Source organism: Stegostoma tigrinum, chromosome 6 (genome assembly GCF_030684315.1).
Source record: "Stegostoma tigrinum isolate sSteTig4 chromosome 6, sSteTig4.hap1, whole genome shotgun sequence".
NCBI lineage: Eukaryota > Metazoa > Chordata > Chondrichthyes > Orectolobiformes > Stegostomatidae > Stegostoma > Stegostoma tigrinum.
In genome coordinates this window covers 67,131,017-67,154,177 of record NC_081359.1, presented here as the reverse complement: position 1 = coordinate 67,154,177, position 23,161 = coordinate 67,131,017, and the positions used below count along the sequence as shown (strand labels likewise).

General features: G+C 38.5%; 1 protein-coding gene across 2 annotated transcripts in view; it reads right to left on the bottom strand.

Annotated features, from left to right (window-relative positions):
• Positions 1-23,161, bottom strand: part of dync2h1 (dynein cytoplasmic 2 heavy chain 1) — a 541,347-nt gene that overhangs the window by 397,672 nt on the left and 120,514 nt on the right. For both annotated transcript variants that reach the window (XM_059646623.1, XM_059646624.1), the window contains exons 37-43: positions 22,844-22,953; positions 20,872-21,071; positions 18,572-18,836; positions 16,051-16,258; positions 10,270-10,399; positions 2,285-2,440; positions 165-424 (exon numbers count right to left, since the gene is read on the bottom strand). In XM_059646623.1, coding sequence (XP_059502606.1) covers positions 165-424; positions 2,285-2,440; positions 10,270-10,399; positions 16,051-16,258; positions 18,572-18,836; positions 20,872-21,071; positions 22,844-22,953 — 1,329 coding nt within the window. The remainder of the gene's footprint in view (positions 1-164; positions 425-2,284; positions 2,441-10,269; positions 10,400-16,050; positions 16,259-18,571; positions 18,837-20,871; positions 21,072-22,843; positions 22,954-23,161) is intronic.

The window sequence follows — 23,161 nt, the reverse complement described above, 5'->3', positions numbered from 1 at the left end:
CCATCCGGAATCAGCACCATCGTGAGGAGTTTCTCCCACTCCACTTTATCAATATGCTTCAATCAATTCTCAAGCATTCACTCTCCAACACTATTGTTACCTGCAAACCACCAAGACAAATATCATGCAGTTAAGAGACACGATTTCTCACAGAAAAATCTTACCCTTTTCCACATCCTTCAGGTCCTACTAGTATAAACGGCTGTTTGTTGCTGGAACTTAACCAGGGTTTAAAATAATCTAGACCTCTTTGCATGTCAGGAGTTCGGATGACAGGAAGTTTCTGGGGATTACAGAAATCCTCAGCAGTCAGATTTTCTGGCTTCTCCATCTGATATGCCATGAGTCGCCCACTCTGTTGGTCATAATATGAGTCTAGAGTCTGCCGTGGGTCAGGCGGTGATTCTCTTGCCCAGTTGAAAACCTGAGTTAAAATTAAATTGAGATGTATGACTGCTTTCAGTGCTTCAACTTTTGTTTAAGGTAGGAATATTACAGCATTAATACATTATGTCAACAGTGAATCACTTGATTGTGTAAAAAGAAACTGGACCAGGAATTTGAAACAAAAACAGAAACTGCTGGAAAAGTTCAGTAGGTCTGACAGCAACTGTGAAGAGAAATTCGAGTTGGCATTTCAAGTCGAGTGGCCCTGTCTCAGAACTCAGTTACATTACAGATGCTGCCAGAATTGCTGAGCTTTTCCAGTAATTTCTCTTTCTGATTTACAGCATGTACAATTCTTTTGGTTTTTTACAGAGGAGTAATTTATTAGTTGCTGATCCAAAGATATTGTAAATGAAGTTTCATAAGTTGGATGGTTATCTTTTTGTCATTTTTGCAGCCTCTGTCAGAAGAGTAACAACAGAACTAAGAATATGAAACAGAAAAAGATTTCTCAAATGCTTGAACCTAATACTAAATAATTAGATCTCAAATTGAAAAATGGAAACTGCCTGACAGTACAGGTAATTCTAAGTTCAGATTTCAAATTTGCCTAATTAAAATAATCTGAAAACATGAATTTTTAAACATTGGAATTCCCACTTGACCATGCTTATACTTGATTGAACTCAAATTATGGGGTAACTCATGCAAAACTCCCTTGAACCACAAGATCCAAAACTCTCACCTCACACTTATATAAATGTTTGATTTGGTAACATAGTGATTTTAATTAGTAAGGAATATTATAACAAATTAATTATTGCTTTGCACTTCAGCATATGCAAGCCAGGACACTAGCATCACTATATCACTCAAGGAAGCCACATTGTCATTATATCAACACTGCCCTCAAGGTGAAGTGCTGGCAAAGAGGCTGTTGCACATCTTCTGGAATGTGCCTTTGCAGAAAAGATCTGGAGAGCGATGCAGTGAGTTTTGTTGAGGTTTATCCCAGCTCCATGACTCAGGTGTCTGTGCTCTACAGCTGTTCCCTGGGATGCAAATCAAGACAAACATCAACTATGCCTGGAGGAATAGCAACTTAATGAAAGATGCTTAATTGTCTGTCTGAAACATTTTGATCATCCAATGCAAAGAGCTGTCCAATTGTGCTCACCCAGGTGTTAAAGACTAATGTATTCCAAGATTCAAGACGATTAGTTCAGAGACACACTTCAGCTTGGAGAGCTGCTGCCAAGACACAATGCAGAAAGGGCACCATCTACTGCCTACTGAGGGTCTGTTAACACAGGAGAGCCCCTTGTAGCTTGTACTGACTGCATATAATTTCTAGTCAGTCGCACAGGGGGAATAGCATGGTGCCACAATGGTTAGCACTGCTGCCTCACAGCACGAGGAACCCAGCTCAATTCTAGCCTCAGGCATCTGTGTGGGTTTTCACTGGGTGTTCCGCTTTCCTCCCACAGTCCAAAGATGTGCAGGTTAGGTAGGTTAGCCATGCTAAATTAACCCATAATGTCCAGAAATGTGTAGGTTAGCTTGATTAGTCATGGGAAATATAGGACTGAGTGGGAGGCTCACAGGAGGGTTGGTGCAGACTCGATGAGCCAAATGACCTTTGTCTGTACTGTTGGGATTCTATAACAATTCTTTCATTCTCAACATATTTAGGAAATGTTCCAATTTTATATTTTGGGGCAGGAAGTTCATCAGAAATCTCTGGAGAAGGACCAACCAGTATCTGCCAGTTCACTTGAGACATTTTGGGACCAGTGGCATTGGCAGGACTCTGAAAATGTACATGTAATCTCATGAGCTAAATTTCCTTCAAGATTATTATATATGTAAATTTCTGTACATCATACATTAAGGATACCTCTTTAGAAAATTCTTGTCGCGATTTCATGTTCAGATTACCACCAAGACCTCTTATTAGACTAATGATGAATTGTCCACGATCCATACAACCATGAAGATGAGACAAACCATTCAAAACAGTTCCAACTAAACTAGTTTCCACCACAAAGTCATTCTGGAAAGAGAAAAAAGTGCACTTTTATTTATCTTTTGAATAATTAATGGTTGTCATAACTTTCTTCCCAACATTTTCACTCTTTTCATTACTCCAGTGTTCAATTTATTATTCAGGCTGATTACACACTTGATCAGCCTTATCAGTGACGAGTAATATTTGAATATTCCACAAAATGTTTTCATAATATCCCAAATCCTGTTTCACAAATCTTGCCATTATTTTACACAGATTCTAAATACCATAGGAATTTCATAGGAACAATACAAGGAAAATCACACACTTTCTGCTTGTTGTTTAATAAGGTATTATTTTTAAAGATTTCTGCAGCAATTTTTGGTTAACTGAATTCAGACACATTAAAAATTAGAAGTGCAAATGAGAAAGCAGGTATCTGTCACCAATGAAGCAGTTACTGTTGCAGAATAATTAATTCTAAGCCAGTTGCTGTTTCTCATCTTTATAATTAGTAATGGGCATAATATTCGGTTTTCAAAATGTATAAATGATGCTGAACTCTAAGCAGCAACGTATGCAGAAAATAGTTATGAAACAACAATTCTGGCAGAGTTTGCATTTTTACAGGTGTTTGATCTTTCATACTGATAAATGCATGCTCGTGTAATGCACATTGAGGCACTTAAACAAGTATTCTACGCTTGAAAGCCAGGAGGAATCAGGGTCATCATCATAGCCTTTTCTAGTCCCATTCATCCTAACGCTCTGATACAAATTAGCAATTATTCCAAGGCTTTGAGCACATTTGTATTACTGGTGTCATCACTTTTTACTTTGTGGACCTGAAGATAAAAATAGCAATCTTTCAAGGTCCAACTGCAACATAATCAACAACATTCAAAGGTCTTTCCATCTACAAAAGCAGCTGAGGTCACAAGATGATTTAGTTTAGTCATGTTGTCATGTTATAAATAAAGCTACATCAGGACACGAGAATGCATGGCTTGTTAAACTATCAAGTCACATTCTGCAACTGAATCTTACATTTTCCATCCTAAGTAGAAGATGGGAAATATTATTTGAACATTTCAAATAGCTTAAAAGAATTTTTAGAAATTCACAGAATTTCTTATATTTGAACTAAATCGTCAACTAATATACTGAATGTTGAAAAGTAAAGAGCTTTTTTCAATATATAATACACCTATCTTCGTAAATCCAGACATTTGCAATGGTTGGTAAAAAACAAATCAAAGTTCAAAATTCACTCACATTTATACCTGCAGATGAATCAACTAAAAATACCAAAGAAACTACAGAGGTATAAACATAGCCCAGTCCATCATGCAAGTCAACTTTCCATCCTTTGATGCCATCAACATTTCTCGCTGCCTCAGAAAGTCAGCCAACACCAAAGACACCGTCACCCCGGTTATAATTTCTTCCAACATCTTCCGTCAGGCAGAATATACAAAAAATTAAACACGTGTGCCAACAGGTTCAAGAACAGCTTCTTCCCCACTGTTATCAGACTTCTGAATGGGCCTCTCAAATTTCAAATCTAATGTTGATCTAGCTTTTTGTGCACTTTCTCTGCAGCCGTAACGTTGTATTCCTTGTTCAATTCTATCAACCCATGAATTTTGATGGGTATGACCTGCATGTACTACATGAAGAAAAAAATTTTCGCTGTACCTAGGTTCATGTGACAACAATAATAAATCAATCCAAATCTGGGATAAAACAGTTGATACTGCTAAGAATCAACTGTCATTGAGAGATGAATAAATCTTGTCCAGCACAGATCACAAACAAGTCCATTTAAAGTATGTAAATGTCACATAAAAACGAAAATGAGTCCTAGATAATGGTAATGTCAGCTTTTCTGTCTATGTGCAGTGAAAACTCTCATTCATAACGTATGATCCTAATCCAGACAAGTTTCTTTCTTTTCTGGAAAAAAGGGACAAAGTAGAAAGCCCTAGATATTAAATGAAGAAATGAAACCAAAAAATTCTCTCTGGTTTATAGTTCCCTGGCTTTTCCTTACCACCTTTCTTAAATAGTTGCACCACTCTACCTACCTCCAGTCTGCCGACACCTCACCTGTGGCTATTGATGATACAAATATCTCAGCCAGGCAATCATTTCCCTAGCTTCCCACTGAGCTCTAAGGTACACCTGATCAGGTCCCAGAGATTTATCCACCTTTATACATTTTAAGATACCCAGCACCTCCTCTGTAATATGGATATTTTTCAAGATGTTGCTATTTATTTCCCCAAGTTTTCTAGCTTCCATTTCTTTCTCCACAACTACATTCTAAAATCTACAATCAACACAAAGTAAGTTTTATTTAACAGGTAAACTACAGTCAATTATAAACTATAAACGGCATATTCATTGACAGAGAAGTAAGTCCTCACATAAAATTCTGGTTGTGCTCCTAAAAGTGGAGCTTCCAATGAAAAAATTATAGGTATTTTATTATGCAAAAATTGAACAAAGTAAATATTAAATAGAATCCAAGCATTGTTGTCTTACAGAGTGATAGAGCCATACAGTATGGAAACAGACATACACCACCATCTGCATGAAAATGTTGCCCCATAGTTCACTGTTAAATTTTTCCCTTCTCACCCTAAAACTATGCTCTTTAGATCTGGACTCCCCTTCCCTGGGGAAAAGATCTTACCTATTCATCCTATCCATTCAGATTTCAAGCTTCACAACATTCTTCCAATAGCAGGGAAACCAGAATTGCATGTAGTATTCCAAAAGTGGCAAAACCAATATTCTGTACAGCCACAACATGATGTCCCAACTCCTACACTCAATGCATTGACCAATAAAGGCAACTGTATAAAACGCTTTCTTCACTATCCCATCTACAAGCAACACCACTCTCAGGGAATTATGAACCTGCAATCCAAGGTCTCTTTGTTCAGCAATACTCTCCAGATCTTACCATTAAGTGAATAAGTCGTGCTCTGATTTGCCTTTCCAAAATCCAGCACCTCACATTTATCTAGTTTAAACTCCATCTGCCACTCTTTGACACTTTGGCTCAAACGATCAAGATCCTACTGTACTATGAGGTAACCTTCTTCGCTGTCCACTACACCTCCAATTTTGGCATCATCTGCAAACTTACTAACCATACCTCCTATATTCACATCCACATCATTTCTATAAATGTTAAAACACATGTGGCACACCGCTAGTCACAGGCCTCCAGTATATTGGGCACCCCTCCACCACCACACTCTATCTTCTACCTTCGAGCTAGTTTTGTACCCAATTACTAGTGCCGCCTCTACTCTGTGTGATGTAACCTTGCTAACCAGCCTACCATGAGGAACCTTGTCGAATGCCTTACTGAAGTGTATATAGATCACATCTACTGCTCTGCCCTTATCATTCTTCTTCATTACTTCTTCAAAAAATGATGAAGTTAGTGAAGCATGATTTCCCAAACACAAAGCTATATTGACTACCCCTAATCAATCCTTACCTTTTGAAATACACGTAAATCCTGTCCCTCAGGATCCCCTCCAACAACTTGCCCACCATCGATGTCAAGCTCTCTGGTCTATAGTTCCCTGGCTTTTCCTCACCACCTTTCTTAAATAGTTGCACCACTCTACCTACCTCCAGTCTGCCGACACCTCACCTGTGGCTATTGATGATACAAATATCTCAGCCAGGCAATCATTTCCCTAGCTTCCCACTGAGCTCTATGGTACACCTGATCAGGTCCCAGAGATTTATCCACCTTTATACATTTTAAGATACCCAGCACCTCCTCTGTAATATGGATATTTTTCAAGATGTTGCTATTTATTTCCCCAAGTTTTCTAGCTTCCATTTCTTTCTCCACAACTACATTCTAAAATCTACAATCAACACAAGGTAAGTTTTATTTAACAGGTAAACTACAGTCAATTATAAACTATAAACGGTATATTCATTGACAGAGACGTAAGTCCTCACTTAAAGTTCTGGTTGTGCTCCTAAAAGTGGAGCTTCCAATGAAAAAAGTGTTTTAGGTGTAATCATAGACTTCTATGGCAATCTACATAAAAATTGGAGCTGTGTTGCTTCAAACATTTCTTTCCTAGGAAAAACAAAATCGTGATTGAAATAATCACTGCATACACTGCGTATTCCAGCTGAAGTAACTTGTAAAATAAAATACTTCATTCCATATAAAAGAATACTATACAATTGCGTATTTAAGAATCCTTTGCACAGAAAACAAGTTTCAAACATTATGTTAAAATGGTGTACATTCCTAAATGCTGGGATTTATAAATAAAAACCTTTAAAATAACATAAATTTAAAGCATAGAAATCCAACTGAACTGTAAGTACTGAAAATGCATGTTAAACTTACACTCACTTGAATTTTAATTGACCAAGCTCCATCAAGTGGCAGAAACTGGTCATTGCAGACATAGCTACTTGCACCAATGGCTGCCACTCGGTGGAACGCAGGACATTAACGCAAAGTCAGAACAGGAGCTAAGAAACCAGAAATAAATGGACACCAAAACAATTTGAAGATAACAGTGGACAGAAATGGAAGCCTGGGGTGTGATAGTGAAGAATAGGGTTGGAGAGCAGAGGCAGAGGCAAGAACTAGGGGAGGACAGGAGTTTGTCAAGGCTGAGCATGAGAGAGGAAGCATTAGGAAAAATGTCTCAAGAGCAGACAGGCCACAGTACAGGACGCCTGTGGTAAACAATGTTAGACTGAAATTCACAATGTTAAACAAATATGTTGTCACCATTTTATCAGTGACTTTGAACTGAAGTGCCATATCTGAGTCAATTTTAAAAGGAGAGTCACTGCACAATTAAGACATACATAGAACATAGAACATTACAGCACAGTACAGGCCCTTCGGCCCTCGATGTTGTGCCGACCCGTCATACCGATCTCAAGCCCATCTAACCTACACTATTCCATGTACGTCCATATGCTTGTCCAATGTAGACTTAAATGTACTCGAAGTTGGCGAATCTACTACTGTTGCAGGCAAAGTGTTCCATTCCCTTACTACTCTCTGAGTAAAGAAACTACCTCTGACATCTGTCCTATATCTTTCACCCCTCAATTTAAAGCTGTGCCCCCTCGTGCTCGCCGTCACCATCCTAGGAAAAAGGCTCTCCCTATCCACCCTATCTAACCCTCTGATTATTTTATATGTTTCAATTAAGTCACCTCTCAACCTTCTCCTCTCTAATGAAAACAGCCTCAAGTCCCTCGGCCTTTCCTCGTAAGACCTTCCCTCCATACCAGGCAACATCCTAGTAAATCTCCTCCGCACCCTTTCCAAAGCTTCCACATCCTTCTTATAATGCGGTGACCAGAACTGTACACAATACTCCAAGTGCGGCCGCACCAGAGTTTTGTACAGGTTCACCATAACCTCTTGGTTCCGGAACTCGATCTCTCTGTTATTAAAAGCTAAAACACTGTATGCCTTCTTAACAGCCCTGTCAACCTGGGTGGCAACTTTCAAGGATCTGTGTACATGGACACCGAGATCTCTCTGCTCATCTACACTACCAAGAATCTTACCATTAGCCCTGTACTTTGCATTCCGGTTACTCCTACCAAAGTGCCTCAACTTACAAATTGATTTGACAGTCTACTCAGCATAAATGCCATTAATGTCAGTCACACATTCTTTCAAAACGCAAAATCTCTTGCTACAAAGGTTGTTTATTCCTGTCTGGCACAAGAGTACAAACAGAACAGTGAAAAGAAAACAAACCATGGCTTACAAGGGAAGTTTGAAATAGTATTAAATAGAAAAAAAGGCAAACGAATTGGCAAGAGAAAAACAACATAGCTGAGGAATGAGAAGAGTTTAGAAGTCAGCAAAGGAGGACTGAGGGATCGATTAAGAAGGGGAAAATAAAGTATGACAGTAACCTTGCAGGGAATGCAAAAACTGACTGTGAATGCTTCTCTGGATACATAAAGAGAAAAAATATCAGTGAAAACTAACGCAGGTCCCCTCGAGTCAGAAACAGGGAAATTTATAATGGTGAACAAAGAAATAGTTGACGAACAAAGATCATACTTCACTTCTGTTTTCACAAAGAAGAACACAAATAACATGGGGGGAAAGCACAGGGTTTACTGAGAGGGAGGAAATGAAGCAAATCTGTCAGTAACGAAATAGTGTTTGGGAATTTGGTGAGATTGTATGTTGATGAATCCCCAAGATTCAATAATCTATATCTCAGAGTACTTGAGGAAGTTGCCCTTAGAATTGTGGATGCATTGGTGGTTATCTTCCAAAAATCTTTTAGACTCTGGAACAGTTCCTACAGATTGGAGGGTATCTAATGTAATCCCACCATTTAAAAAAGCAGCTAGACAGAACACAGGGAATTATAAACCAAAGGGTCTGACATCAGCAGTGGGAAAGATGCTAAAGTGCATTATCAAGGATTTTATAGAACAGGTCTTCAAAAACAGTGGTAGAATCAGAGTCATTAGTTCAGCATGGATTTACAAAATGGAAATGACAAACCTTACTGGAATTCTTCAGGAGTTGAAGAAACTACTGGAGTTGATCAGGGGAGCCAGTGAATGTAGTTTCTTTGGAATTTCAGACGGGTTTCAACAAAATCCCACATAAGACATTAATGTGTATAATTAAAGCACATGGGATGAGGATTAGTACTTTGAGATAAATTGAAAATTAGCAGAGAGAAACAAAAAGTAGGAAAAAATGCGTCTTTTTCTGAAACGGCAGGCAGTGACTACAGGGGTTGGTGCTATGTTAAATGATTTAGAAGTGGGAACAAAATGTAATATCTCAATTTGCAAATGACACAAAGCTGGGTGGAAGGATGAGCTGTTAGGAGGCTGCATAAGTATTGTAGTGTGATTTGGACAGGCTATGGTTGTGGAAAAATATACAGCAGCTGCTGTATAATTGATGTGAGGTTATCCACTTTGATGACAAAAATAGGAAGGCAGACTACTATTTGAATGGCTGCAAATTGAGAGGGGAACATTCAATGAGACCTGGTAGTGTCGTGCAAGTATTGGCAAACAACCAGAAGTATTACATTCCAATCACAGTTGCAGTGTTACTTTCCTTACAAACTGCAAGAATCATTTTCCTTTTTCAGTTTCCCGCTTTGACTCCCTTTTCAATTAGAATCTGTCTTAAAAAGGCAAATATTGAAACCAGGAATGAGATCAGATTGATTTTCATCACTTCTAAACAACTATTCCAATGCCTGTCCTGGCCAATCTGGCAGTTTGCACCCACCATAACCTTCAGCTCCATTAAAATTGTACTGCCACTAGTCCTTAGTAATCACTCCTTCTGACAAGCCCTTGGACGGTTTACAGAACCTGCTCAACAATTCTGTCTAAGTTCACCCAAGTGTGGGAATCTAACAGTGTAAGTAGGAGCTAGATTAATGATAAAAAAAAGGCAAATAATGACCTAAAAATAGATCATATGCCCTTATCTAGGTGATGAGCTAATGGTATTACTACTGGACTACTTAATCCAGAAACCCAGAAAAGTTCTGGGGACCTAGGTTCGAGTCCCACCATGGCAGATTCCTTAAGTTTAATAAAAATCTGGATTCAGAAGTCTAATGACGACCTTGTCGATTGTAAGAAAGACCCAGTTGGTTCACTACTGTGTGTTAGGGAAGGAAATATGCTGGTCCGGTATATATGTCACTGCAGACCCACAGCTATATCGCTGACCCTTAACTGCCCTCTGGGCAATTAGGGATAGACAATTAACTAGCCAGCGAAGCCATATTCCATGTATGAATAAAAAAGAAGCCGATTGGCAAAAAAGAGAATTCATAATGGCCAATTACCTGCTTTAAAACCCAGTTCAAACATTTCTCAAAGTAGTCTCCTGTCCAGCTTTCAAGATTGCTGCGGCATTCATCGACCTGGTTTCGCAGCCATGATTTCACCAAAGAACTTACGTCCGTATCTTCATCACTAAAAAATTGAAAGGATCAGATATACTTTTATTTTTGTAAGATGATTTATTTAATAAAAACAAATACTTCTTTTCCACACTGTTAACATACATCATTTTTGAAACCGAGAAAATTATGTTAGTCGTCTTAAGAATTTTAAACAGTCAACTGTAACATACTGGAGATCACAAACTGACAGATTTTTCCTCCATTTGTTTTGCCTCGAAAGTGAAAACAGAATTGAAGTTTGACTCTGTCGTGGTTTATGGCAAAGCCTCTGACTGGCCTCATTTTACCCCTAAAAACGCATTCAAAATCTTGTTATCAAAAATGCTGTTTATTAAATGGGTTCAGTGCAGCCAAGAAGACTTCAATTATGCTTCAAGTTGAATTCTATAGTTTTGCATATAACAGAATCACTGAACTGTCAAAGACCCCTCTAAACCCTTCCTATTCATATGCCCGTCCAGATGCCTTTTAACTGTTGTAATTGTACGCCTCTACCACTTTCTTTGGGAGCTCATTCCATACACACACCATTCCCTGTGTGAAAAAGTTACCCCTCAGGTCCTCTTTGAATCTTTCCGCTCTCACTTAAAACCTATGCCCTCTAGTTTTTGGTTACCCCTACCTGAGGAGAACGATCTTGGCTATTCACCGTTTCCATGCCCCTCATGACTTTACGAACAGGAAGGGATTAGAGGGATTTGGTCCAAATGCTGGCAAATGGGGCTAGGTCAGATTGGGGAGTCAGGTTGACGCATAGAGTTGAACTAAAGGGTTCATTTCTGTGGTGTATGATTTGATATAAGGGGGGGCAATTCAACCTATAATATTCTCCCAGCTGTACCAATGAGCAATTTAAGGCATGCCACTATCCCACCTTCTCCCCATAAACTTTCATTCTTTTCAGATAATAATCTAATTCCTTCTTGATTGTCTCAATTAAACCTGCCTCTACCCAACCCTAAAAAAAGTGCTTGCAAAAATTTCTCTCAGGTTGCCTTTTCTTCCTTTATTTGCATCAACTTGTCCTTAACCCTAACACTTTTTTCCTTCTATACACAGTCCAAACCCTCATTTTTGAATGCTCTGTTAAACCTCCCTTCAACCTTATCTTCTCCAAGGAAACAGTCCCAATTTCTTCAATCCGTGTAAGTGAAGCTCCTCATCCCTGGAACCATTCTTGCGATTTTTTTTCTGAACTTGTCTAATGCCGTCACATCTTCCTAAAGAGTGGTTCCCACAGCTAGACACAAAGTGTTCATGCTTTGTAGTGCACCAGCAACAATGATGTTGTTGTCATATGGTCTTGTATGTACCTCAGATCAGGATTTTAAATGCGTGAGACTGAACATCTGATCCTTTTCAAATTCTCTGTAACAATGCCTATTGTATTAATGTAACCTATAACGAGTTGCTAATACATAGATAACATGATATGGCTTACTGCATGAGAAACCTCTAGAAGGACCAAGTAACGTTCTTTCTCTTGCAAAATGCAGACCTTGTAGATTCTTACAGTTAAACAGGATTGTGATGACAACCATCATAACAAGCGGCAAACTCATACAAAGTAGCGAGTTGGAAATGTCTGTACGACAGAGTGTGGAAGGGTGAGACCTAATTGAAACACACAAGATATGGAGAGAACTTGAATGGGTAAATGCCAGGAGGATGTTTGCTTTTCTAATTGAGACTAGAACAAGGGGATACAGTTTAAGAACAGAAGTCTTCCTTTCATAACAGCGAGAAGAATTTCTTTGCCTCTCAGGGGTCACTAGTATTCGCAGTTTTTTTTCCCCAGAATGTGGTGGAGGTTATCAGTGAATTCACCCAGGGCAGAATTAGATATATTTGTGATAGACAAAGAAGTTAAGAATTATGTGGATCAGGCATAAAAATAGTTAAAAGCACAGCCAGATCATCCATAATCAAATTGAAGGGCTCAGCAGGCTTTTCGGGCTAAATGGCTAATCCTACTTCTAAATCCTATGATCCAATGCAAAACCTCAGGACAGTCAGAAACAGATTCAAGGCGTTACACTTCAGAAAGTTTCCCAATGAGCTAGGATGAGTGTAGCACATTTGATGTAGTCTGCAGGGGTTTTAATAAAGGTTTAATGAATGGGCAAAAACTAATAAAATGTATTTTAAGTATATACGTTTAAGAAGAAAAATCACCCAATGTGAGGCAGAAAGCCACAAGCCCAGATTGAGTTCTCTTATTTACTACAAATATGACTGAGTTTTTTTGAGTAAGTAACCAAAAAGATTGATGAGGGCACAGCGGTACATGTTATTTACATGGTCTTTAGCAAAGCCTTTAACCAGGTTCTGCACGGCAAATTAATTAGTAAAGTTAGATCACATGGGATTCAGGCAGACCTTGCAACTAGATACAGATTTGGCTTTATGGTAAGAGACAGACGGTGATGATGGAGGGCTGTTTTTTAGACTGGAGGCCTGTGCTCAGCAGTATTCCACAAGCATTGGTACTAGGTCAATTTTTGTTTGTCATTTATATAAAGAATTCGGATAAGAATATAAGATGTCTGGTTAATAAGTTTGCGGATGACGCCAAAATTGTTGGTATGGTGGTCAGTGAAGAAGGTTATCTAAGAATATAAAGAGATCTTGATCAATTAGGTCAATGGGCTAAGGAGCGGCACGTGAAATTTAATTTGGATAAATGTGAGATACTGCATTTTGATAAAATAAACAAGAGCAGAACTTACATAGCTAAGGGTCAGGCTCCATGTTTGTAGAAAAGTGAGATTTAGGGGTTCAGGTACATAATTCTTTGAAGTTTGCATCACAGGGTGGTTAAACAGGCATTTGGGACACAGAACATAGAACATTACAGCACAGTACAGGCCCTTCGGCCCTCGATGTTGTGCCGACCTGTCATACCTATCTCAAGCCCATCTAACCTACACTATTCCATGTACGTCCATATGCTTATCCAATGACGACTTAAATGTACCTAAAGTTGGCGAATCCATTACTGTTGCAGGCAAAGCGTTCCATTCCCTTACTACTCTCTGAGTAAAGAAGCTACCTCTGACATCTGTCCTATATCTTTCACCCCTCAATTTAAAGCTGTGCCCCCTCATGCTCGCCGTCACCATCCTAGGAAAAAGGCTCTCCCTATCCACCCTATCTAACCCTCTGATTATCTTATATGTTTCAATTAAGTCACCTCTCAACCTTCTTCTCTCTAATGAAAACAGCTTCAAGTCCTTCAGCCTTTCCTCATAAGACATTCCCTCCATTCCAGGCAGCATCCTAGTAAATCTCCTCTGCACCCTTTCCAAAGCTTCCACATCCTTCTTATAACGCGGTGACCAGAACTGTAAGCAATACTCCAAGTGCAGCCGCACCAGAGTTTTGTACAGCTGCAGCATAACCTCTGGTTCCAGAACTCGATCCCTCTATTAATAAAAGCTAAAACACTGTATGCCTTCTTAACAGCCCTGTCAACCTGGGTGGCAACTTTCAAGGATAATTTAAGGGACATTTACTTTCATTGCTTAGACCTTTGAGTAGGAGATGTGATGTCATGTCGAGGTTGTGCAGGGCATTGGAGAGGCATCTTCTGGAGTACTGTGTGCAGTCCTGGTGACCGTGCTATAGGATGGACATTATTAAATTGGAGAGCATTCAGAAAAAAATGTTACCAGGATGTTGCCAAGAATGGAGGGTTTGAGTTATAAAAATAGGCTGGGACTTTCTTCACTGGAGTGTAAGAAGGGACTTTGTAAAGGTTTATAAAATCGTGAGGGGCATGGTTAAGATGAATAGCAAGGGTCTTTTCCCTCATGTGAAGGAGTTCAAAACTAGGGGGCATATTTTTAAGGTGAGATGAGAAAGATTTTTATAAAAATGAGGGGAAACCTTTTTTACACACAGAGTGGTTTATGTGTGGAATAAACTGCCAGAGGAGGTGGTATAGTTATAGCATTTAAAAGATATTTGAATAAGTGCATGAATAGGAAAGGTTTGGAGGGATAAAGGAATAGTTTTATTTGGTAAAATGGCAGGCATGGGCTAGTTGGACGAAAGGGTCTGTTTCCAGCCTGTTTGACTCTATGGCCAGTTGAACTGATGGAGTTGAGTAGGGAAAGCTATGCAAAAAACCTTTCTAATTCATTCACTGGTTGTATAAATTATTGCATATGCCAATTAGACAAATAGAACTATGTGCCATTTTTAGATCTTTTATATATTGACCCAGTTCTAGGATAGTGGTGAAAATATTTGGTATTCTTTCACTCCCATTTATAAATTCAAAACTCAAGGTAATCTCAGAGGTGGTCTTGAGGCTGTAAGAGGTGGTCAGAAGCTAGGAGTTCTGCAGTGAGTAATGTACCTTCTAATTTCCCAAAGTCTGTTCACCATCTATCTATAAGGTCATGTCAAGAATTTGATGGAATACTCTCCACTGGCTAGATAACTCCACCTCCAACAGCAACCAAGAGGCTCAACTGCGTCCAGGGCAAAGTTGCCCACTTGATTAGTGCCCTATCTAATGTCCTCAACATTAACGCTCTCCACCAACACAATACAAATGCAGCTGCATGTAGCATCTGCAAGATGCTTTATCAATGGCATTTTCCAAACCGATAAACAAGGGCAGCAGATGCATAGGTACACCATCTACAAATTCACCTCCAAGCCACGCACCATCCTAACTTGGGAAAATATTCTTGTATTGCCATAGCACGAAAATACCAGAATACCCTTCTAAACTGCACGATTAATATATCTGAACCAGATAAATTGCAATGGTTCAAGAAGGTAGTTCATTGTTGCCTTCTCAGGACAATTAAGAATGGGCAACAAATGCTGACCAAGTCAATGACATTCATTTACATGAAATAATAAAATAAATATGTAATTATGATCTTAAGGTGGAGTTAATCAACTTAACAACTGTATAATTCAGAAAAAAAGAGAATCAAAGTTGACATTCTACTTGCATGGTGAAAATTGCAGCTATATTTATTGAAGTTACAACTCTTGAAGAAGTACTTTTACAACACATGAAAACAAATATCACTGATATTCCAATTATGTGGTTAGAATGGCAGTGTTAAATTGGCTCGGAAACAAAATAGCACTCAGGAGAAACTTCAAAAACTGGCCACAACGGGGTTCAGAAGCACATAGGCAAATGTTCCTGGCTAATCAATGTCAGGAACTGCAGTGATTAAAGATTCTCCAAATACTGTCAGCCTCAGCTTGATAATTGCACTAACCTCCAAGTTATAAGAATGTATGTTCACACCCAACTTCAGAGACTTGAGTATATAGCCCGTTATGCACCAAGACAATATTACAATGATAGCAGTGTCATTTTTCAGATGAAACATTAAACATAAACCGTGTCTTCCTTCTCAAGTGGCGAAGAAAGATTTTATATCACTATTGGGAAAAGAGCTTTGAGTTCTCTGCGCTATCCTAACCAAAATTATTTCACAACAGATGAACTGGTCACCATCTTATTGTTGATTGTGATATCCTACACCATTAGTACAGCATTTACTCAATTAAATCAATGACTTTAATGGTCAAGATATTTAAGAAATATTGCTAGTGCCTTTACCCAGATACTGGTCAAAGCTGCAGTACAGTTAACAGAACAAACTGAAACAAATGCATAATCACCTCAGGAAGATCATGCCCATTCTGGATATTGTAGCAGGTGATGCGCAGCCGAGATCATGAGTTTCAAACACAAAGTTAACATTTGGTCCAAACTGAATTCTTTCTCCACTTGGCATGGTAAGCAGCCGATTATCATCTAGTACCGAATTTAAGGACTCAATCCACTCAGGATCAATGTCCCCATCACAGATAATCCAGGAGTGGACATCTAAACAGAAGCAGAGAATGTAACCTTCAATAATGGGTTAGGTTTTTAAGAATTTGTGATTGGATTTAGCAAGAGAAGATTAGGGTTAACACAGCCACAAACCAGGGATAGTGAGTGAATAAAGAAACCAAAAGAGAAAGGAATGATCATAGCAAAATCACAAAAACCAATGTATTAGAAAGATTATAAGGATTTTAGAAATAAATCATATCACCGAACAAGGAAAAGAAGCACGGTCTAAAATCACCCACGCGAAGAATGCTCACACTAAAGGAAGCAAAGTTGAAGTATATCCAAGACCACAGGATGAGCTCAGAGATAATGGGAACTGCAGATGCTGGAAAATCCGAGATAACAAAGTGTGGAGCTGGATGAACACAGCAGGCCAAGCAGCATTGTGCTCCTAAGATGCTGCTTGGCCTGTTGCGTTTATTCAGCTCCACAGGATGAGCTCAGAACCAGATTGGTCAAAAGAATCACAGAAACTAACCCTGTTAAGTCGGATACCTGGTGGTGGGAGATGTTTACATTGTGCATACAGTGGTGATAAAGACTTTGGGGAGATATAGAGTAATGAGATTAAAAGCAGAAGTATAAATAATGATGCTATCAGAGTCAAATGAAGAAGTAGGAGAGCTGGAAGGGAGTAGGTGTGTTAGTTTAATATGAAACTAACATGTTTGTGTAGATCCAACTGTAAAAACAAAGCATTATTGGAGAAAGTTCCATGGACTCCAGTAGTATTACTTTGGAAGACTAAGTAGAGTTAGTCTGAAAATACACTCAAGACAGCCTAGGCCCTATACTCCGGAATTTCCTCATTACTTCTCCCTGATTTCCAGTCTGTCTTTAAGTTACTTCATAAAATCCCTACAGTGTGGAAGCAGGCCATTCAGCCCATCAAGTCCATACCGACTCTCCAAACAGCATCCCAAACCTACCACCCTACCCTGACCATATAACTCTGCATTTCCCATGACTAATCCACTTAACCTACACAATGGGCAATTTGGCATGGCCAATTCACCTAACATACACATACTTGGACAGAGGGAGGAAAACAAAGCACCCAGAGGAAACCCATGAAGACACAGGGAGAATGTACAAACTCTGCTCAGACAATCACCCAAGGGCGACATTGAACTCAAGTCCCTAGTACTATGAGACAACAGTGCTAATCACCATGCTGCCCTACTTCAATCCTTTATTCAGGTTCGGTCACTTGCCTTAATATTGTTTTTATGGCTCAATGTCAATTATTTACCTTGTTAATGGGATTAAAAGTGCGGTATGAATGCAAATTGTTTTTATGGTTTACATATGGTTTTTCTTATCCTCTTCTGATAGCAAGGTATGAAGTCATGTCAGTAGGTGGAAATAGAATGCCAGACACTTATCTGAGCATGTTTCACTGTAAGGTTTAAGGTTATATTCACCGGTGTCCCACACTTCCAGAAGAAGATATTGAGAACACCATCAGGAGCAAGTATCTTTTGTAAATTTGTTCATGGGATGTGGGTACCGCCGACAGGGCCAGCGATAATTGCCTGATCTTAATTGTCCTTGAGGTGGTGTTTGTAGCTGCCTGCATGAACTACTGTGCTCCTTGAAATGTAGATACTCCCATAGAGTTGATCATCCACAATTTCCCAATCCAGAGGTATGAAGACCATTGTACAATGTCACTAAATTACAGCTAGGATCGGCCTTGTACAGATCACGGGTCAAACCTGAGACCTTCCTGGTTTAGACACATTACAACCTCAGTTAAAATGAAATTTATTGCGTATGTAGTTTTGGGGAGGAGCTACTTACTTATGTATAGAGATTTTTAAACAACAGAGGATAATTTGAGTACATGTAAAAACAACTTTGACAGTAAAATTGAGACTGTACATAATAAACAAAAAACCAAAACAAAAATTACATATTTGTATAGTACATTTAACAAAATGGAACAATGCAGTGAATAAACTACTTAAAGAGTTGCGATAAAAGCATTTATTTTGATTAAAGAATCACAGACATCTCACAAACTGAACTCAGGGACAGATTACTCCAACCCATCCAAAACCTCTATAAAATATAATAGAATGCAATGGCCAATCAACAGCAACATTTTTTGTAGCATTAAAACTTTATCTAAATAATCAAAACAACCAAAAACATTTGTATTGTCATTTTAAATTATGCTGCAGGGTATCACTAACAATGAAGTTACAACTTCAACTGTTATCTTGGTTTTATGTTAAAACATTCTTTCCATCTTCAGATAACTAACAGTTTTACATCAGTTGCATCATAATTTCTTACCCTGTGGCTCTCGAACAACTTGGCGAGCACTGTTGGTTAACACTCCATCAGACCATTCTCGAGTATCTATGTCAATGTGACCCAGGAGATGTTGGCGTGGCATGGCTTTCGGATTCATTGTGTATTGCTTTACTACCTTGTTTATTTTACCAAGGGCTGTCCGTAACATTCGCCATAGTATCGATTTCCCAGCACCACTTGGTCCCACAATAACGACTCCCATTCTTTGGCGTAGTTGTTCAAAAAGTTCCAAAGCTTTCTTTATCTGGAAAAATTGCAGCAGTTATAGGAGTTTTAGCAGAGAAAACATATTCTTATTTAATGATCAAGTAGATGAGATTGTTAACAACTTTTTTAACCATGGAGAGAAACAGAAAACTGCATTTCTTGAAAAATCTCTCATTCTGTCAAATGCATAATAATAGATTTCCCAGAAATTGCTACTGCTGAATTGACAGGAAAAAATTTCAGTTTACCATTATTCTAGCAACTTGGGCTTTGAATAAGGATTCATTCAATTAGAGACTAAATCTGAAAATTGTTACAATCGCCAGGTATGTAAGATTATAATATTTGGGAATGTAACTTTAAAGTGAAGGTTTATGGATGGGTCAGGTGGCCTGTTCCAAACTTAGCCTGAGTGATTTGATTGTTAGAGATCAAAGAAAGGCTTAAATTGTATTTTTTTCAAAAAGACGGTGTGAGGTATGAAGACGGTGTGAAGACAGTGGCAGCAGATTCGGGCTTCACCATGCATAGACTGTCTCCACAACTCCCAAAGAAAACCTTTGCTAGCATCGAGTTGTAAACAGTTGTGCTGTAAAATGTTCATTTATTCTAGGATGAAAGGGACTTGGAACCATAGACTGATAATTAGCATTTTGACCATGGATGTGCAATTAATGGGTTTCATGTGCCATAATGAAGGCAGCACGGAGACCATTCTGAAATCAGATTACAGGCTTCCTGTTATAGCACATAGAACAGTATAGCAATGAACAGGCCATCAACCCACCATGTCTGTGCTGACCATGATGCATTCTAAGCTAATTGTATCTGCCTGCACGTGGTCCAAATCCCTGTATCCCTTGCCATTTGTCGGTTGAAATGCCCCTTAAATATGTTAACATATCTGGATCTACCTCCCCTAGTAGCAAAACAATTTCCTCACACATCTCCTTAAAACTTATCCCTTCTCACCTTGAATCTATGCCCCTAGTATTCAACGTTTTCATCCTGGGAAGAAGACTCCAACCACCTACCCTATCCAAGGCTCTCAATTTTATATGCTTCTATCAGGTCGCCCCATAGTCTCTGATGGTCTAGTAAAAACAGTCCCAGTTCATCCAACTTCTCCTTAAAGCATATACAGTCCAAACAGGCAACATCTCTTAAGGCTCCATGATCTTCTTGTAGTGTTGAAACCAAAATGCACATAATACTCTAAATGTAGCCTAACTAAAGATGTTTCCAGCATGACACATAATAACTTCCATGGAGAGACAACAATTTTGCGTGTTCAGCAGAGGGAAAAGGCTGCTTGGCTTTTCAAGCTACCATAGCCAGATAAGACAGGCTAGTTTGTTTTCTTTTTTTTAGTTCTTCCACAAAATGCACATGTCAGTTGCCAGGTCAGCAAACCTATCTATGGTGATGTAGAGAAGATGACAGTGAGCTGCAGTTTATGGGGAGCAGGTACACCAATAATGACATTAGGAAAGGAGTTCCAAGATTTTAGCTGAGGTGCTCCCATGAATCTGCTGCCCCTGCCCCTGTCTCATTCTGTCAGCTAATTACTGAAAGCGTGAATTTAAGGCCTTCAAGTTAAACGTCAGTCTCAGTAATATTTTCCCATTTGTGGTATTGAATTTATTTTGTTGAAGAATGAAGATAGATCAATTATCATGGGCTGGGAGTCAATCACTGTTGTTCAGCCTAATAAATCAGAGTTGGAGTAACACTAAATTAAGCAAGCAACTTTTAGGATTTCAAAAAGGTATCACAAGTATGAAATTCAAAGCCATGCAAAAAGATAATTAGGAGTAGGCATTAAAAAAATCTCCACAAATATCATGCATTAATAACACAATTGAAGGAATCTCATTAATTGATGATTTGAATAAGTATATTCATAATTAAAAATCAGTTTGCCACTTTCTTTGCTAATTTGCCTGATGTATCCCACAACATTGTACATAAATTTATTTCCATTGTCACATCTACAGCAAAATAACATCAGTCAGTAATATTCAAATAACCCAAATAATTGTTTCAGTATTTTTAGCTGACTTCATATTTACCTGGTTGGGTATAATTTCAAGGTTTGCTTCCTCAAATGCCTCATGGAGAGCTGCAGCCAAGTCTACATATTCAAAATCTTTGAAGTTAACACCAGGGAAAATATCCCTCACCAAAGCATCAAACCTTGTACAGTCGGCAAATGTCAGTTTTGACATTGTGTTAAGACGCAGAGCTTGCACAACAATATGACTTTCGTCAACTGTAAAAAAAAGGAAAATTACATTGTGCATATTCCAAGGTGATGTTCTGTAAAATTCCAGGGCTAAGCAGATGATCTGTTTAAGTATTAACATTTTCCTTTGATTTGTTTACACAAAGAAACCAATTCTAACAACCTTTCACATAACCTGTAATTGTTTTACATAATTCAGAATTACAGTTGTATTGAAGAGAGGCATTATAAGTGAATTTTGTATTTAAAAGGTTCAATGTACATGTATAGCTCATGAAATGGATTTTCAGTAATCACTACTTCTAGACTGAAAGCTAATTTTCAGAAAGACTTGAAGGTAATCAAACACAGAAAGCTAGCATGCATGTATAAAAACAGGTGGAAAGGCAAATGACTCATTAATCTTTACTACAAGGGAATTGGAGTATAAGAATAAGAAAGGTTTTTTACATTTATATAACTGCCCACAGTCTTGGTATCTATGGAAGGATATTCTTGCCTTTGAGATTGTACAAAGAAAGTTCACTGAGTTCACCACAGGTTGAAAGTGTTGTTAAATTGTAAACAGGCGAAATAAATTACATATAAATCTACAGATCAGTGAATCATAGAATGACGACAAGTATACGAGACCATTTGCACATTTTACAATTGTGTTCGTTCTCTGCACAAGCGATCCTCACTCTCTGAACCTTTCAGTGGAACTTATTTTTTCTTTTCAAGTACTTATCCAATTGGAATCTGCCACCATCAACTCTCAGGAAGTACATTAAAAAAAACTTTCTCAGGTCATCACGTTTTGCCATTCACCTTATGTCAGTGTCCACTGGTCCGCAACAGAATTCTTTGTCAACTGGAACAGTTTGTTCCTAACTATTCCATCCAGACCCTCATGATTTTCAATACTTTTATTAATCTGCTCTTGACTCTCTTCTGCTGAGAGGGCTCCTCAGCTCCTGACCCCACTGTAGCCTTGGCTCAAACATGAACACAACAGCTGAATTTAAGAAATGTGGACAGTCTGACTGCATTTGACACCAAGACTGCAGCTGATCAAGTATAGCATCAAGCAGTCAACAATCCAGCAATGTCTCCTGAATACATCTCAGAAACTCTTCCCACTCATTACCCTTTTTACTATCCCTATCGCAGTTTTATCACAGTTATTAACAAAAATTAATGCTGCTTTACAGCTTTTGCATCTCTCAATAAGACACTTCACTATATCCTTTCCACTACTTGGGGGCCCTATGTTACATAGCCAAAAATGTAATCGTGCCCCTCTATTGTTTCTTAACTCCAGCCAAACAGATTGCATCATTAGCCGTAACCCTTTCTCCCTGGCAATGTAACATTCTCCTGAATCAGTACTTCTACCTCTTTTTTTTGCTTGCCTACCTTTCTTGAACACATTGTATCCAGGAATATTTAGCAACCAGTCCCGTCCTTTACAGAACAGATCTCTGCAACTGCCACAATATTATATTCTCACGCAACGATCTGTGCCTAAGCTCTCTGTAGACTATATACAATCTGACATTTAGCAAATGAGAGGCAGTGATTGAAACATGCAAGGTTCTGAAGGGTCATGATAAAGAAGTTACTATGTGTGACCATGATTTTCTGTCCATGGTTTACAATTCCAGCATTTCTAAATTATTCTATTTATTGACAAACTTTATTTGAATAGATAATTGTGTTTCTTCAAATTAGCACATATCTAGCTGTTGATGAACAAATCTTCTTGCACTTATGCAGATACTAATCTAAGTTTTAATGAAAACCACTGGAATGCTTACTTTTTGTTTTGCTTTTCTTTAGTTGTTGAAGCAAATTTCCACATCCCTTGAGGACTGTCTTCAGTGCTCTCAAACCCCAGTCATAGTGCTGCTGCGGTGTCAGAAGTTCTCTGAAATGTCACCATACACAAATATAAACAAACTATTTTGTTTGCTGCAACAGACAATTTACTGTAGCATTATATTTTTTGTTTGTTTGCCATAGTTTTGAAGGGTCCAATTTCGAAGACCAATCTCATAAATATGATCAAATGTGCTGTAACTTTAGAGGCAAAATATTGGAAAGTGAGAGGACTAAAGAATTAAATAGACATTCAT